The sequence below is a fragment of the Pseudophryne corroboree genome, chromosome 3 (genome assembly GCF_028390025.1).
Source record: "Pseudophryne corroboree isolate aPseCor3 chromosome 3, aPseCor3.hap2, whole genome shotgun sequence".
Lineage (NCBI taxonomy): Eukaryota > Metazoa > Chordata > Amphibia > Anura > Myobatrachidae > Pseudophryne > Pseudophryne corroboree.
Genome location: NC_086446.1, coordinates 471,092,243 through 471,108,616, shown reverse-complemented (window position 1 = coordinate 471,108,616; position 16,374 = coordinate 471,092,243). Strand labels below are relative to the sequence as shown.

General features: G+C 42.1%; 1 protein-coding gene across 2 annotated transcripts in view; it reads right to left on the bottom strand.

The window, feature by feature from the left end:
- Positions 1 to 1,177: 1,177 nt before the first annotated feature.
- The window catches only part of ABCC3 (ATP binding cassette subfamily C member 3), a 232,168-nt gene continuing 216,971 nt past the window's right edge, over positions 1,178 to 16,374 (bottom strand). The window contains exons 25-31 of one of the 2 annotated variants that reach the window (XM_063960771.1): positions 15,448 to 15,574; positions 15,237 to 15,338; positions 12,370 to 12,516; positions 10,275 to 10,433; positions 8,706 to 8,872; positions 7,604 to 7,798; positions 1,178 to 1,601 (exon numbers count right to left, since the gene is read on the bottom strand). In XM_063960771.1, the coding sequence (XP_063816841.1) occupies positions 1,493 to 1,601; positions 7,604 to 7,798; positions 8,706 to 8,872; positions 10,275 to 10,433; positions 12,370 to 12,516; positions 15,237 to 15,338; positions 15,448 to 15,574 (1,006 nt within the window). In that variant the 3' untranslated portion in view covers positions 1,178 to 1,492. Of the gene's footprint in view, positions 1,602 to 7,603; positions 7,799 to 8,705; positions 8,873 to 10,274; positions 10,434 to 12,369; positions 12,517 to 15,236; positions 15,339 to 15,447; positions 15,575 to 15,876; positions 16,004 to 16,374 lie in introns of those variants that run through there. The other variant, XM_063960772.1, reaches the window with a different exon arrangement.

The window sequence follows — 16,374 nt, the reverse complement described above, 5'->3', positions numbered from 1 at the left end:
GGACTACACCCGTTAGAGACCAACGGGTGTAGTCCCGTGAAATTCAATTTGTCAGTAAGTCCCGGGAGTGCCACCAGTCTCCAGTTTTTTAAATATATATATATATGCAATTTGGAACCGCCCGGCACTCCCTAGGAGCATCCAATATTGGGCCCAGGTGCCCTCCGTGATGGAGCAGGAATAAACGTAGAAAGAATCGGCGGCACTCAAGGACTTTAAAGTTTCACCTTGAAAAAGGGGCTGCGGGCCCCGAAACGTCTTATATTGCTGTATTTGTGATGTCTTAATACACCACTTTTTGAAACTTTAAAGTCCTGGAGTGCCGCCGATTCTCTACCATTGTTTTCGGAATTTTTTTTAGAAATTGCAAAATAGATACAAATAAAAATAAAATTGCAGCAACAAGCCTTTTCATATACTTATACAGTATTATGATCTTTCTAATGTGAAGATTGCGATATAAAGAAATGCAACAGGAGGCTGTCCATATTGACCATAACAATCAGGAATGTCATTGGATAATGGAGAATTACATTGGAAGAACTCCCTATTGGTTGTTCTATGGAATAAATAGGAGCCTCATGCAAAGGGGAGCCACTTCTGAGGAACCATTTGTAGCCAGGCTGAGAAACGTGTCAGGCCACGGCCCCTTCCCCGGATGATATCTTGTGGCAGCAGCGGAGTCTCTCACACTTGCTGGGATCATTATCACGATGCAGCAAAAGGAGCAGCCCATACTGCTGGCATTTACAAGGTGAAATGTGACTAGCGCACGGGATATGAGAGGACCAGTGCACTCCTCTCATTCATAAGTGGAACACTGGACAGGGAGCTCTGGGACAGCAAACACACCGACTACTTAAATGGTTACGAGGATTTGATGTTACATGTTTTGGAACACTTTACACTTAGCTGCAGGTGTGAGAGATAATATTATTACTAAATTGGATCCATTACAAAATGGCATTGCCCAACGCATCCAAACCCTGGAACCTATCGCATTCGGGGGTTGATGCATATGCGGTAAGCGTACAAAGCTCCGAAAGCAGCATTTTTGGAGGTTTGGCTGAATATTTAGCCTTGGTGCATCCCGCCCTTTGTCACAGAAATGAAAAAGTGTTTCTGTCTTATTGTATTTTGCAGTTACACAGTCAAAACAATTGAAGACAACAAAAGGTAAAAAAAAGTGAAAATAATTTATTTGGTCTTTTGTAAGTGGATCTGTAGATGTACAGGATTGTGTACCATATTTAAATAGACATAGCTTTTCAAATTTGCAATGATCAAAATACCAAAAAAAGTTTAAAAAAGTGTTTTCTGTAAATAAAAAAAATACGCCATATAAAATATTTAGAGCTTGGAATACAGTTGGAATGTACAATGTGTTACAAAAAAAAATAAATCGTACTGTACTTTCAGTTTTTCTGTACATTGTGGAGTTGTACATAAGGCACTCTGTAATATAATAAAAAATATCTAATAATATATTTTTTTAAGCTAAACCGGCATCCTTTGCCATTCCGTAAAATATTCCTCTTGATGCTATGAGATTGCTTGGCGTATCAAATTCAGCTATTTGTCCTTTGTCAAGAACGAGAACTCTGAAACAGAGGAAAATAATAGATGGAGTAACAGAAAACAAAACATTAAATAATTAAATCAATCATTGTTTTACTATTTTAATTGGAGAATCCTTTAAAGTAAATATAAAGTGCAAAGGGAGAGTAAAAAACACAGACTAAAGGCCTGTATTCACGGGCAGATCTAGGGAAAGATGTGTGCTGAGCGAACCGCTCAGCACACATCTCTCCCCCCGCTCAGCACAGCGCGATGTGTGCTGAGCGTGTATGTGTGTGTGTGTGTGGGGGGGGGGGTGCTCATTTCACCCAGCGGGTGAAATGAGCGACCTGCTAGATTGAGCCTGCATGCAGGCCAATCTAGCACCAGCGATAGCGATGCGTGGGGCTGCGCATCGCTATCGCTGTAGGGGGTACACATGGAGCGATCATGCTTAAAATCTAAGCAATCTAGTCAGATTGCTTAGATTATCGCTCCATGAGTACCCCCCATAACAATATGCACTCAATTTTCATAGTGACAGTCTAAATCTGACCAAGTATTGAGATTACGGCATTCCTAGTTTGGGGTTTCTTATAAAAGATGCCCAAAGAAATTAAAATTGTTAGTAATTAATGTGCTATTTGAAGAAATACAGCTACAGTACAGTATATTAGCTGGAGGACGAATAACATTATAGATGCTATAATATCCCTTAATCAGGGACACACATGGCCGTAGATATAGTGGGTGCAAAGAGTGCCATTGCTATGGGGCCAAGAGGTTTAGTGGGCCTCGGACCCAGGTTATATAGTTGCACACCAATTTCTCAGATTTGCCTGCTAATCAATTGGGTCTGACCCGTTCTCAGCCTGAATGGGGTGAGATTCCATTTTCATTGAGAGGTGTGTGTAGTTGCAGTTATAATGGTAAGGGGGCACTGTAATGTGGCACAATATTAAGTGGAGGCTTTAGAGTGTGGCATATTACAAACAGGGGCACTGCAATGTAGTATAATAAGAAACTGGAGGCTACATAGCGTGGCATAAAATGAACAGGGCAGTGGCGTAACTACTGCCCCCGCAGCCACTGCGGAGACTTGGAGGCGCAGGGGTGCCGCCATTGATTCAGAGCAGATTGACATGCGGACTAGTCGTCCGCAAGTCAATCTGCTAAATGTTCCTTCCAAGATGGCCGTCGCCATGGAGGAAACATGCTAGAGGTCATACTTGACCTCTAGCGTCTAGGAGGTGCCGAGACCCGTGGGCAGTGGCGCACGCAGGGGGGGTTTCCGAGTACCTGGAACCCCCCCCTCCCCGATAAGCCGAGATTTCTATTTTGAGACGGAGACAGCTTTGTCTCCGTCTCAGCAAAAGCTGCGACCGAGGAGCTGAAGCAGCAAGAGAGAGCTGTGGAGCTCTCTGCTTACAGAATGTGCCAGGGGTACTGCTGGCTGCGCATGCTCAGCAACAGCAGCTCCCTCCGCTCCGTCCTCACTCTGCCATCCTTCTGCTCCCAGGCCCTGATGGATCATGTAAGTTTGCAGCCAGTGTTTATGTGTGTATTTGTATGTTTGTATGTACAGTATGCCTGTGTGTTTGTGAACTGGTGTATGTACAGTACGTATGTATTTATGGATATGTACTTGTGTATATGTGTGCGTTTGTTGGGTGTGGTATTGAAAGTCGACAGTAACTAGGTCGACAATGTCTAGGTCGACCACTATTGGTCGACAGTAACTAGGTCGACAGGGTGTCTAGGTCGACAGGGTCTTTAGGTCGACATGTTCTAGGTCGACAGGTCAAAAGGTCGACATGAGTTTTTAATGTTGTTTTGGTGTCATTTTCTTCGTAGAGTGACCGGGAACCCCAAATAGTGCACCGCGTCCCCTCGCATGGCTCGCTTCGCTCGCCATGCTTCGGGCATGGTGCCTTCGCTCCGCTACCGCTTCGCTCGGCACAGATTACCGTTCCAATCGTAGTCCACGTGGATCGTTAAGTATGAAAAGGTTCAAAAAAAGAAAAAAATTGTGAAACTCATGTCGACCTTTTGACTTTTAACCTAGAACATGTCGACCTAAAGACCCTGTCGACCTAGACACCCTGTCGACCTAGTTACTGTCGACCAATAGTGGTCGACCTAGACATTGTCGACCTAGTTACTGTCGACTTTCAGTCCGGATCCCGCGTTTGTTTGTGTATGTATATTTTAATGTGGTATATAAGTATGTATGTATGTATGTATGTATGTATGTATGTATGTATGTGTGTATATATATATATATATATATATATATATATATACTCCAAACTCATCTAACAAGCAGCGGCACTCAGAGATTTCAATAAGTGAAAAAATTTGAAAGTTTTTAATCCATGTTAAAACATGTTAAGGCCAACGTTTCGGGGCACACCCGCCCCTTTGTCAAGGTGAACCACAAGTCTTTTTAAGAGAGGTGAGTGCCGGTCCTACACGCTATTTATATATATATATATATATATATATATAAGTGGCCATCCTGCTGCACATTGTGCTCCCCGTCCCTGCGCGGTGGCCGGCGGCTGTGTAGAGTGCTGTATTAGCTTACAGCCACCTGCCGCCGCACGCCGCTCACCACCAGCCGTCCGCTACTCACCGCACGCTGCTCGCTGCCAGCCACCGCCAGCAGCTCACCGCTGCCAGCCACCAGCAACAAATGAGGTAATGTTCCCCTGCTGTCACCTCTCTCCCTGTCGTCACTCTCTCTCCCTGTCATCACTGTCGTCACTCTCTCTCCCTGTCGTCACTCTCTCCGTCGTCACTGTCGTCACTCTCTCTCCCTGTTGTCACTCTCTCTCCCTGTTGTCACTCTCTCTCCCTGTCGTCACTGTCGTCACTCTCTCTCCCTGTCGTCACTCTCTCTCCCTGTCGTCACTCTCTCTCCCTGTCGTCACTATCGTCACTCTCTCTCCCTGTCGTCACTCTCTCTCCCTGTCACTCTCTCTCCCTGTCGTCACTCTCTCTCCGTCGTCACTGTCGTCACTCTCTCACTGTTGTCACTCTCTCTCCCTGTCGTCACTGTCGTCTCTCTCTCCCTGTCGTCGCTCTTTCTCCCTGTCGTCACTCTCTCTCTCTCCTTGTCATCACTATCTCTCTCCCTCTCGTCACTCTCTCTCACCCTGTCGTCACTCTGGCTGTCCCTGCTGTCACAATTTCAGCTCATTCAGTGTGCTACAATGTGAATTTCGGCTCATTCAGTGTCCTACAATGTGAATTTCGGCTCATTCAGTGTGCTACAATGTGAATTTTGGCTCATTCAGTGTGCTACAATGTGAGTTTCGGCTCATTCAGTGTGCTACAATATGAGTTTCGGCTCGTACCGTGTGCTATAATGTGAATTTCAGCTCGTACCGTGTGCTATAAGGTGAAAGGGGCACCAGTACTAGATAGTATCAGGGGCTCTACTACACTGGACACGCCCCTTTGGGTGACCACACCCCTTTTTGGTGACCACGCCCCCTTTCTGGAGTGCGCGCGCCTTGGGCATGCATAATTACGTCCTTGACTTTTGCATACCCCCACTTCAAAATTCCAGTTCGACCACTGTGTGTGTATATATATATATATATATATATATATATATATATGTACACACGTATATTACACATACATGCACATATACATACACACCCACGGAAACCCCCCTCGCTAAATCCTGCGTTTACCACTGGAGTGGAGAAGCAGGGGCAGCAGCAACGGGGGATCGGGCAGCGGTGCCTGCGGCACACTATACCTCGGGGAGCGGTTTGGGCAGCATTACTCCCCATGACACCCAGTGCATGAAATCCCTGGCAACAAGCATTACCCCTGGCAACGAGCTTGACACCCAGCGCATGAAACCTCTGGCAACGAGCATAAAACCCAGCGCATGAAACCCCTGGCAACAAGCATGACACCCTGAGCATGAAAACCCCTGGCACCATGCATGGAACCAAGATCATAAAACCCTTGGCAACAATCAGGTAATTTAAAAGTTATTAGAAGCCTTACTGCAGGGCTTAATGTGTAATGGGCATTGCAGTGTGTGGCATACTATGTAACGGGCATTGCGGTGTGTGGCACAATGTATCACGGACATTGTGCTATGTGGTATAATGTATACTGGGCATTGCGGTGTGTCATAATGTGTCACAGGCATGACGGTGTGTGGTATACTGTATCACGGGCATTGTATGTGGCATAATGTCTTAGGGGCATTGCAGTGTGTGGCATAATGTAAAACGGCATTGCCGTGTGTGGCATAATGTGTCACATGCATGACGGTGTGTGGTATAATGTCTCAGGGACATGGCAGTGTGTGGCATAATTTATAACGGGCATTGCGGTGTGGCATAATGTGTCACAGGCATTACGGTGTGTGGTATAACATCTAAGGACCGTTGCAGTGTGTGGCATAATATCTTAGGGGCTTTGCAGTTTGTGGTATAATCTATAACGGGCATTGCGGTGTGTGGCATAATGTGTCACAGGCATGATGGTGTGTGGTATAATGTGTCAGGAATACTGCAGTGTGTGGCATAATTTATAACGGGCATTGCGGTGTGGCATAATGTGTCACAGGCATTACAGTGTGTGGCATAATGTCTAAGTGCCATTGCAGTGTGTGGCATAATGTCTTAGGGGCATTGCAGTTTGTGGTATAATGTATAACGAGCATTGCGGTGTGTGGCATAATGTGTCACAGGCATGACGGTGTGTGGTATAATGTCTCAGGGACACTGCAGTGTGTGGCATAATTTATAAAGGGGCATTGCGGTGTGACATAATGTGTCACAGGCATTACGGTGTGTGGCATAATGTCTAAGGGCCATTGCAGTGTGTGGCGTAATGTGTAAGGGGCATTACTATATGGAGGAATAATGACAAATAATTTAAGGGGCATGAATCAGGATTATATTTTTTTCCTGTGGTCACCTATGTCTCGGCGTGCAGGTTGCAAAACTGGGGTACAAGGTAGTCTTTTCCTGCAACCGCCACATCACTTTCAGCGAAGCCACACCCATTTTAATGAAGCCACACCCCTTCTTTGGCGTGCGCGCAAATTCTTCACTTTGATAGTGCCAATTATGAGGGGGGCGGGGGGGGCGGGGGAAAGGAAATTTTTGGCTTAGGGGAGAAAATTTTCTAGTTACGCCACTGGAACAGGGGGCACTCTAATGTAGCATAATATGAACTGGGGCACTAATGTCATAATGTGAATTTGGGAGTAATGTGTTGCATAATGTGTAATGACAGCTAATGCCAATCACAGACTATGGTGATGTATTTTATGGCACAGTAGCTCTCCTTGGCACATTAGATACACTTTACTATAAATCTTCCTTTCTGTTTTGTAAGGTACCTACAGAAGCCACCATTGCAATGCCATACCAGACCATAGTTGTCCCTGAAGTCCCGTAAAAATGTTACTTTTGCGTGTCAAACCATCAAACATTTGTTTTAGATAAATTGCTCAATTATCTTTCCAGATTGCTCAGTCCTGGAGCACAAACCACTTATCACCTTAGATCCAGCACCAGAAACCTGCTACTTGTGCCTAAATAAACTGGTAATTAAGCATGACTGGAACAATGTATAAGGGTGTGTTAAATCTCCCCCAACCAAAGAATTTTTACACCATCAGTCATTTCATATTATAATCATGTGTGTAATTGTATTACATGATTTGCCTACTTCTGGAACCGGGCTATGATGTACTGGGAGAGATAACTGTTAATGTATTCTGTATAAATATATGTTCTAAATAAGTAAATAACAACAAACATAATGGTATCCAGGTGATAAGTCGACAGTCAGTAGGTCGACCCCATATGGTCGATATGCATTAGGTCAACAGGTACAAAAGGTTGATATGATCAACAGGTCGACGTGAAAGGTCAACAGATCAACAAGTTACATGTGAAAGGTCAACAGTGTTTAAGATTGACAGGTTCAAAAGGATTTATAACTATAACAAACATATTTTGCACCACTAAGAACCACATTAAAACATAGATGTGATACATACCTGGTATAATCCATGATGGTGTTGAGTCGATGTGCAATGGTAAGCACTGTACAGTCCTCAAATTGTGTCCTGATGGTCATTTGTATGAGATCATCAGTTTCTAAATCAATGGCAGCTGTAGCTTCATCCAGAATGAGGATGCGAGTTTTGCGCAGGAGAGCCCGGGACAAGCACACAAGTTGTCGCTGACCAACGCTGAGACATAAAAAGCAAATATTTTCTAAGGATGGTAGTAAGTGATAATAGATTTGCTTAGTATATAATGGCCAGAAGCATTTACTCGGTAGTATTGGTATTTTACAAAAGCTGCAGCAGCATAAGTATATCATATCATTTTCTATTTTTGGGGAATGTGATGAGACCTTTTAGCAATAATTCAAACAATAGTCTATATCAAACGATGGGACAGATGTATTAACCCGGAGAAGGCGTAAAGAAGTGATAAACCAGTAATAAGGGCAAGGTAATAAATGCACCTGCCAGTCAGCCCCTAACTGTCAATTTGCATATTGGAGCTGATTGGCTGGTGCCTTTATCACCTTGCACAGATCACTGGTTTATCACTTCCTTATGCCTTCTCCAGGTTAATACATCTGCCCCATTATTCTAACTGTTAGCTATGCCATGTACACCACTAGCAGACTAGAGAATGAGAGTCTACATTTCCCTTTTCAGATTACAGTTTGTGGGGCAGATGCATTAAGCTTTGGATAGTAATAAAGTGGAGAGAGATAATCTAACAACCAATCAGGTCCTGTCATTTTTTAAAAACAGCCTGTAGACTGTAACATGGAAGTTAAAAGCTGATTGGCTGGTACTCTATCTTTCACCATGTTATTACTCTCCATGGTTTAGTACATCTCCCCCTGTGTCCTTTATGATTGTTTTAAACATAGGATGAGTTATCTTTTTGTCATTTATTTTGTCTGCTTGTTCTACATGTACATTATTCATTATAAAATACTTTGAGTCATAAATTGAAAACCGTATATCTCTGCAAGTGAATCTAAGATATGGAATCCAAGTATGGGACTAACGACTTACAGTAAGTATAACTGCCACCGAAAATGCTGACCATATCTTACACCTGTCATATTCATACCTTAAATTTTCTCCACCCTCTGAACATTCATAGTCCAGCTTTGTAGGCTGACTGGACACAAACTTCTTCAAGTTTGATAACTCAAGTGCTTTCCAGAGCTCATCCTCTGAATATTTGTCAAATGGATCAAGGTTCATTCTTAGTGTACCTGAAAATAGTACTGGGTCCTGTGAGGAGAAAGCATAGAAAAAACAAACAAATCGTATTTTTTTTTTCTTATAAATAAAAGGGCCAAATGTGGATCTTAAAGTTAAACAAATAAATTAACCTGACATAAGTGATGTAGCAATGAGATAAACAGACAATTTTGCTATCCATATTTGAATATAATAATCATATAATAGTGCAGCCTGGTGAAGATTAACATCTATACCTTATCTGCCACCTTTTCAATGACTCTGCTACAAATCAATTTGTTATTTTTTAACCCTTTCATGCATAGAGGCCACTACAGTGGACAGCTGTTTTTAAGTCATTATCTCCCATAGAAACTCTCTTTTGACATCATTAGGGGATGCAGTCATGATACCGGCGTTCGACATCCCGGCAGTCGAAATGCCATGATGTAATCCTGACACTTGGAATGCCGACACCGACATTCCAACATGGATCGCAGTGCTGGGATCGCCATCAAGCACCCGTGGGTACTCCTCGCTCGTAAGCCGCTGGGGCAGGGGACGTGGGGGCAACCTTAGGTTTAGGCTGCAGGGGATGGTTAGGGTTAGGCTGCAGGGGTGGGAGGGTCAGGCTGTGGGGAGGGGGGGTTAGGGTACGGCACCCCCGTGGAGGGCTAGGGTTAGGCTGCGGGAAGAGAAGGTTAGGGTTAGGAACCACTGGGGAGGGTTAAGGTTAGGCTGCGGGCCAAGGGGGGTTATGGTCAGATTACAAGAAAGGTGGGTTAGGGATGTTAGGGATCAGGATTAGCTTTAGTTTTACCTTTGTATCGGTATTTTAAATAGCAGGATGCCGCTGTCGGTATATTGACAGCCAGCATCCCAACAGCCGGGATATCATATGTATCCCATCACTAGTGCATGGTGTCCTTTTCTTAGGAGACACAGGTTCACGGTTAAAATACTGTTCCATGATAACAGGAACAGTTTTATGTCACAGATGCATGTTGTCCACTCAAGTGGACATGTGTTTAACTGCTTTAGTTTTATAGTTTAACAAAAAAATGAAAACTTTTTATAAGCCCTGAAGACTAATAAAAAATATATTTTTTTTAAATCTTGCTAAAGGTTATCATAATTCATGCATGAAAGGGTTAAAGTACCAGTTTTTGAGCCAATGTACTGAAAACTGTCAGGTTTCCTAGAGTTTCATGATGTTACAGAAAGTTTCTCAAGAGGACAGAGATTACTGTGTAGTACACTGTACACCTAAACTATTCAGGTTGCTGTGGTATATACAGTATATTAATTTGTTATCTCCCCTCCCTTCCTCCAATATAGCAAACAACAAGAATACAGAAATAAAAGAATCCACAACATATATGGCAGTCAGTTCTTTCTTCTCTTTCTGTGGAAAATACCATCTCTATGATAATTTGTATATAGATAAATTCACCTGTGGGATTATAGTGAGCATAGACCTGAGGTCATGCAGACCAATCTCTGATATATTTATTCCATCAACTTTGATTATTCCCTCTGCTGCCTCCAAAATCCTAAAGAGACAAAGTGTCATTGACGATTTTCCAGCTCCCGTCCTTCCAACGATTCCAACCTGCAAAATGCATTTAGCAAATCAGTATAGAGACTTTTTCAGTGTCAGCCTTGTGCATGGTGGTATACTTATTTTTATAATACTTGGTTACACCCAATTCTCTTAACAAACCCACTGATCTCATACATTCTAGAAGAATTTCTCTAAACTTTTATGTTCATATTAGGACTCACTATCCTTGGTAACAAGCTAGAATCTGGTTAGCCTTATTTGGGGCTAATTACAATCTATTACACATGCTGAACCTGCTGATGTGTTGTACAAAATCTGTTAAAGGAACATGTATCTTATAAGTGAACTAATGTGTATATAAAAGTCACATATCTAACTCTACGGAATATGCTAATTTTCCATTTAAGGTATATTATATGATAAAATATGCGAGTATATAGAATTAGCCAAATATATTTAATACCTTATGCACTTAACATAACTCTCCAGCCATTTATCTGTAAGAAGATTCAGCTAACTAGTATGTGAGCTTTAACATTTATTGATGTATTGATCATCTATTGTGTAAAATAGGCATATGGCGGTATACTTCCAAATAAACATACAATTCCATATGATTTGATGGTTTGCCATAGTTAAAGATGGTAAACATGTCTTATATAGTTTAGTTGAGTTCTCGCAAATTTCAATGTTTGTCAAAATGACTATGAAAAAGTATTCCAGAACGCCAAACAAATCCATCTTTATAAAGGTCAAACAGGGTACGGCAAAAAAATCTTTCCAGATTTTAAAGGTTAACAAAAAAGGCATGGTAAATGCTATTCAAAATGTTATTACATAATCTGAATGTGCATGGAACACAGTTAATTTATAGTTTATTTGCAATTCTTTTTGAACATACTTGCCTACTCTTCCAGAAGAGTGGGCGAGTTTCTCAGCTGGCCCCCCCCAATCCGAGTGCCCAGAAGTCCCCTGCAGTTCCCCGCAGCTGACGCTGTCCGGCATGGGGTCTGATGATGCGTCATTGCGGCCCCGCCTCTTTACTCACAATGCCGGTAATCTTGGCATTGTGTAGCGGGGGTGGGGCCGCAATGACCTGATTCCACTTCCTCACCCTGGGTCCGCCCTCATTCATTGTCACTGCCCCATGCCACGCCCTCTCATGCCGCACCCGCACCCTCCACTTTGCCGTCCTGGCTGCCTGGTTTTGAATAAGATATAGTAATTTCTTGGCGTATAGCAGCCTTCAGTTCATTAATGCTGCTTGGTCGATGTTTGTAGACCTCAACTTTCAGATGTCCCAGTTGGCTGTATAGAGGCCTTTCATGAAGCAGATGAGGATTGTTTTCCGCCCCAGTAACAAAAATTCTAATTGTTAACGTGACCAGACAAATGAAAGTGAGCTGTCAGGAAATTATAGCGATAACGCTGGAAATTACCTACTGAGACATGCAAAACTTCAGAAATAAACTACAAATGTGTATCACGATTCACGAATGAAGGCCACCATCTCGACAATATCATATTCAAAACCAGTTGGAAATAAACTGTGTTCCATGCACTTTTAGATTATGTACTAACATTTTGAACAGCATTACCATGTCCTTTTTGCTAACCTTTAAATTCTGGGAGGTTTTTATTAGCCTGACCCTGTATATTAAAAAACAACTTCTATGAAAAAGGTAAATAAAAAAAAAATATGGAAATTTAAATAAAGTACTTCCTAAGCCTTAAGTTTTATTTTTAAAGTGTTATTTTTAATGATCAATAATGTATATAAATCAGTTGCCACGCATCCAATTATTAGCCCAAAATTGTGATTTTGTTTTCGTTCTTCTCTAGTCAAGGTAATGCTTTCTCATATCTTGTAAGGGGACTTATTAGTAACTGCATCAAAAGCAACATTTATTAGTGACATCTGCTGTTCTATTTCCCACGCATATGTCGGCGCAGCAATTCATGGCATCTACAATGTTAGATTTACCTTTTCTCCTCCTTTTACTTTAAGGCTTAAATTTTTCAGCACCAGATCCAAACCAGGTCTGTACCGGACAGAGTAGTTGGACATCTCTACTTCTCCTGCCTCTGGCCAATCTGCTGGAGGCTTTTTATCTTCTATGGTCCATGGAGCCTGAAGACAGCACATTTTATAATCACAGGTAGGAATACTTACATACATTTTATGGAAGCATAAGTGGTTAAAACTTCTATATTCTGCCTTTGTGTTATGATATTATTACAAACTGCTATTAATATGCCTTTCCTAAGATAAAATGAAAGTAAAATCTAATGACTGTAGTTATTGTTTGCAAAGTATAAAGGACACAAACAAATGTGATATCTGTTTAACTATTGTTTGACCAAAGTTCTGACACAACAAATTCTAGTAAATGTTCTCTGATACTGAGATTCATAACAACTAATATAAGGTAATGGACAACAATTTTGATAAGCGGTTGCTGTATGCAGTGTCAGACTGGGGCATGAAGGGCCTACTGGGCAAAGGCAGTGGTAGGGAAGAACCATGCTTGAGGGATGTGGCCAGGCAGCCACAGAGGTTTGGTCAACAATTATAGAGGACTTAGCATGCAGATAGCATGGATACTACAGTACATGGTCTGTTCATCCATGTTCCTGCTCTACCAGGTAACTGACTCTAAGAGGTCTATTTACTAAGCCTTGGATAGTGTTCACTCTAGGATTTTTTTTAGGGCAGGGTGCTGATCATTGAGGAGGGCACATTTTTATTTTGAAGGGCACATTTTTGATGTGACGCTTTGCGCACAAAGCATAGCGCAAATGTTTATAGTTTTTGTACATATATTTTCCCCTTAGTATATCATATACCCATACATACAGATAGGACACCAATTAACACCCAACATCTGTACTGAGCAACATACTGTATATGTCCAGTCTTCTTGAAAGATTGGCTGTAGCATATACATAAGTAGATAATTATAAATGTCTCCTCCAGTGCTGAAGTGGTTATAATCCATATGTGTTATAAAACAGAAAAGTTAACTAGAGGGTTAAAATATATAGGTAAAAAAAAAAAAAGTAGGATAGAAATTGTGCTCCAATTTCAGAGATGGGCAAGGAATAGACAATAACATTGTAACATGCACTCTGACTGTTGCATTCTGTATACAAGGGGGTGATTTATGGTCCTGCAGGGTGCACTGAAAAAGGGCAGGGTGCTTTTTCACATTTCAAAAATGGGCAGGGTGCAGCACCCTGCTGAAACAGCCTAGAAGGAACACTACTTGGATGAAGATAAAGTGCACGGAGATAAAGTACCAGCCAATCAGTTCCTAACTATCATGTCACAGGCTGTGTTTGAAAAACTACAGTTAGGAACTTGGCTGGCACTTTATCTCTGTCCACTTAATCTTCATTCAAGGCTTAGTAAATAGACCCCTGAAAGAGTAATAATGTATAATTTGAGTGTACTGTCTGAATCCTGACATTAGAAGAGGAGGTGAGGCCCTGAGGCAGTGGGGTCCACTAGGGATTTCCCCTGTACCCCTGTGGGCCAGTCGGACACTGGCTGTGTGTCAATTTCAATGTTGGCTGCAGGAATTATTACGGGAATAGTGGAGATATAAGGAGGTGCTTATTGGGTAGATACAGTAGTACACTGTGCTGGAGGGAGACTCAGAGAACACTCTTTTAAAAGCTAAAACAATAAACAAGGTATTGTCCAGTGGTAACTCTACCACAACTGCTTTGGGGCCATGGGATAAGGTGGCTTGGGAATGGAGGTCTGCCCTCCCAGTACAGAATGCACCTTTATATTTAGTAGAGCAAAACAGGGGTCCTAGGAAAGGAGGCAGACTCTCCTCCAGACTTTTATGTTGAGACTGGTGATGTTGTGTTCCACTCTATGTACAAATGTTTTAAAAAAATGACTATACCATAAGCAGATAACCAAGATAGCTGAAGTCATCTGCAGGACTCGTGTCCTGTGCTGTGGCTTCCTTGCAATTCAAGTCAGATCCTTTCCGACAAGCTTCGTCGGAAAGCATCCGACAAAACACTATTCAATGAGCGGCCAAATCCGACAGTCGGATTTGAGACAAATCTGACTGTCGGATATGGCCGTGCCCGTGTTCCATCCATGCTGCTGCTGTCACTGACCCGCTCCTTCCAGCTCGTCCTCATCCATCCCCGTGTGTGAGATCACAGGGTGGGGCTGGAGGGAGCTTCAGATCCCCGCACTCAGCCACACAGCCCAGTGCCAGCCGGGGAGCGCTGCCAGGAGAAAGAAGCCTGGCTGGGGGGAAGCTCATGTGAGGTACCAGCCATGTGCCCTGCTGCCCCTATAGCCCACAATCTCTTCCATCCTCCCCCGTCCCCACACCCCTCAAAACATGTCCCCGCTCCCCCGTCTCATCTCCTCAATCCAACTTTTTTTTAAAGCCGGATTGAGATTGTCGGAAACGGGGCCAAAACCTGTTGGATTTGGCCGCTTTTCCGACAAAAGCACATGGATCCGTGGCTATTCCACCAATCCACGTGTTTTCCAACAAGTCGGGAAAAAACAGCCCCTATTGTATAGGTTGGATCCCCTTCTGACCTAAATCAGTCGAAAACTGTCGTCTTTCCAACAAGACGGCAGTTTTGACTTCAATTGTATATACCCCTATATTACTTAGTGACTTATAATGCCATAATTACATTTAGGAAATGCATACATTATAACCTATAAGTAAGATTTGTCTTTACAGTTTGTGCAACATATTTCCTAATATGGTGACTGTTTCCATAGAGGCATATTCCCAGGAACAAAGATTCTGTATTTTAGAAACAGTATCAACTTTGGAATTTGTATTTAAGTACAGAAGTCACCTCAGTTTCTGTCTCTGAATATTCCTTCACACGCTCCACAGCTACGATGTTTGTCTCCAGGTCAGAGGTCATTCTCACCATCCAATTCAATGACATGGTCACCTTAAAAAAATAACAGTTATGAGATGGGATGTACCTGTTGTACATTGAAAAACACATTAATTTTAGACGTAGAGTTAATTTTCACTGTATATACAGAAAATAGATGTACCTGTAATGCATAAGAAACAGAGAGACCCACAAGTCCAGGACTAAGACTCTCTCGGCCAATCACAGCAAAAAGAGCAGCAAAAAGGACGACACAATTTCCAACAAACTCAACCCTGATACCAAGCCACCTGTAACAAACAAAAGTTTCAGTTTGTGTATGTTCCTTTGTGGAAGGAATATTTCTTCATATGGTTGCATTGTGCTTTTGAAGAGTGTTAATAAAGTTTTATTTTTTATTCACGCTCATGAAGAGTTTAACAAAATGTTTGCCAGGTATAAGGAGACAGCCACAATAGTTCATTACTGTATATTATTGAGGGGCAATTTAGGACTACATGCCTCATGGGGTGATTTCAGTCTCATAGTAGATTCTAAAACCATTCTTTATATTACAGCGGACTGATAATGTATGATACTGCATTATATTTACCTTCTGTAATGTCAAATAACCAGATTTCAGGGGGCAGAGATATTTTTTCCAAGAGATAATGAGCGAGTTGCAGAAAGAGAGAAGCAGGTGGGACAGTTCCCTCACACAGAGCGAGAGACAGAAAAGGCTAAACAGCAGCAAAAAAGAGAAAGGAATACAGAAAAGTCAGGAAAAAGAAAAAAAAAACGGAATTTGCCAGAAAATAATATTTTATACAATGTAAAAGTAAATTAATAATAATAATGATAATAATAATAATAATAATAATAATAATAAAACAGCTGCACAAGCAAGTTTGTAATATATAGAGCACAATGCAACCTGCTATAAAACATAATGATATTGGAGAGTGACTAAGGAAATCTGTGCCCATGCAAAAGCACAAGGCCAAGTAAAAACAATAAGGATACCTGTCACAGCTGTTTATATACAGTAAGTACTCACACCACTCATTCGTTATATAAGCAGATACTACAAATATAAGGGAGCCTGCATGTG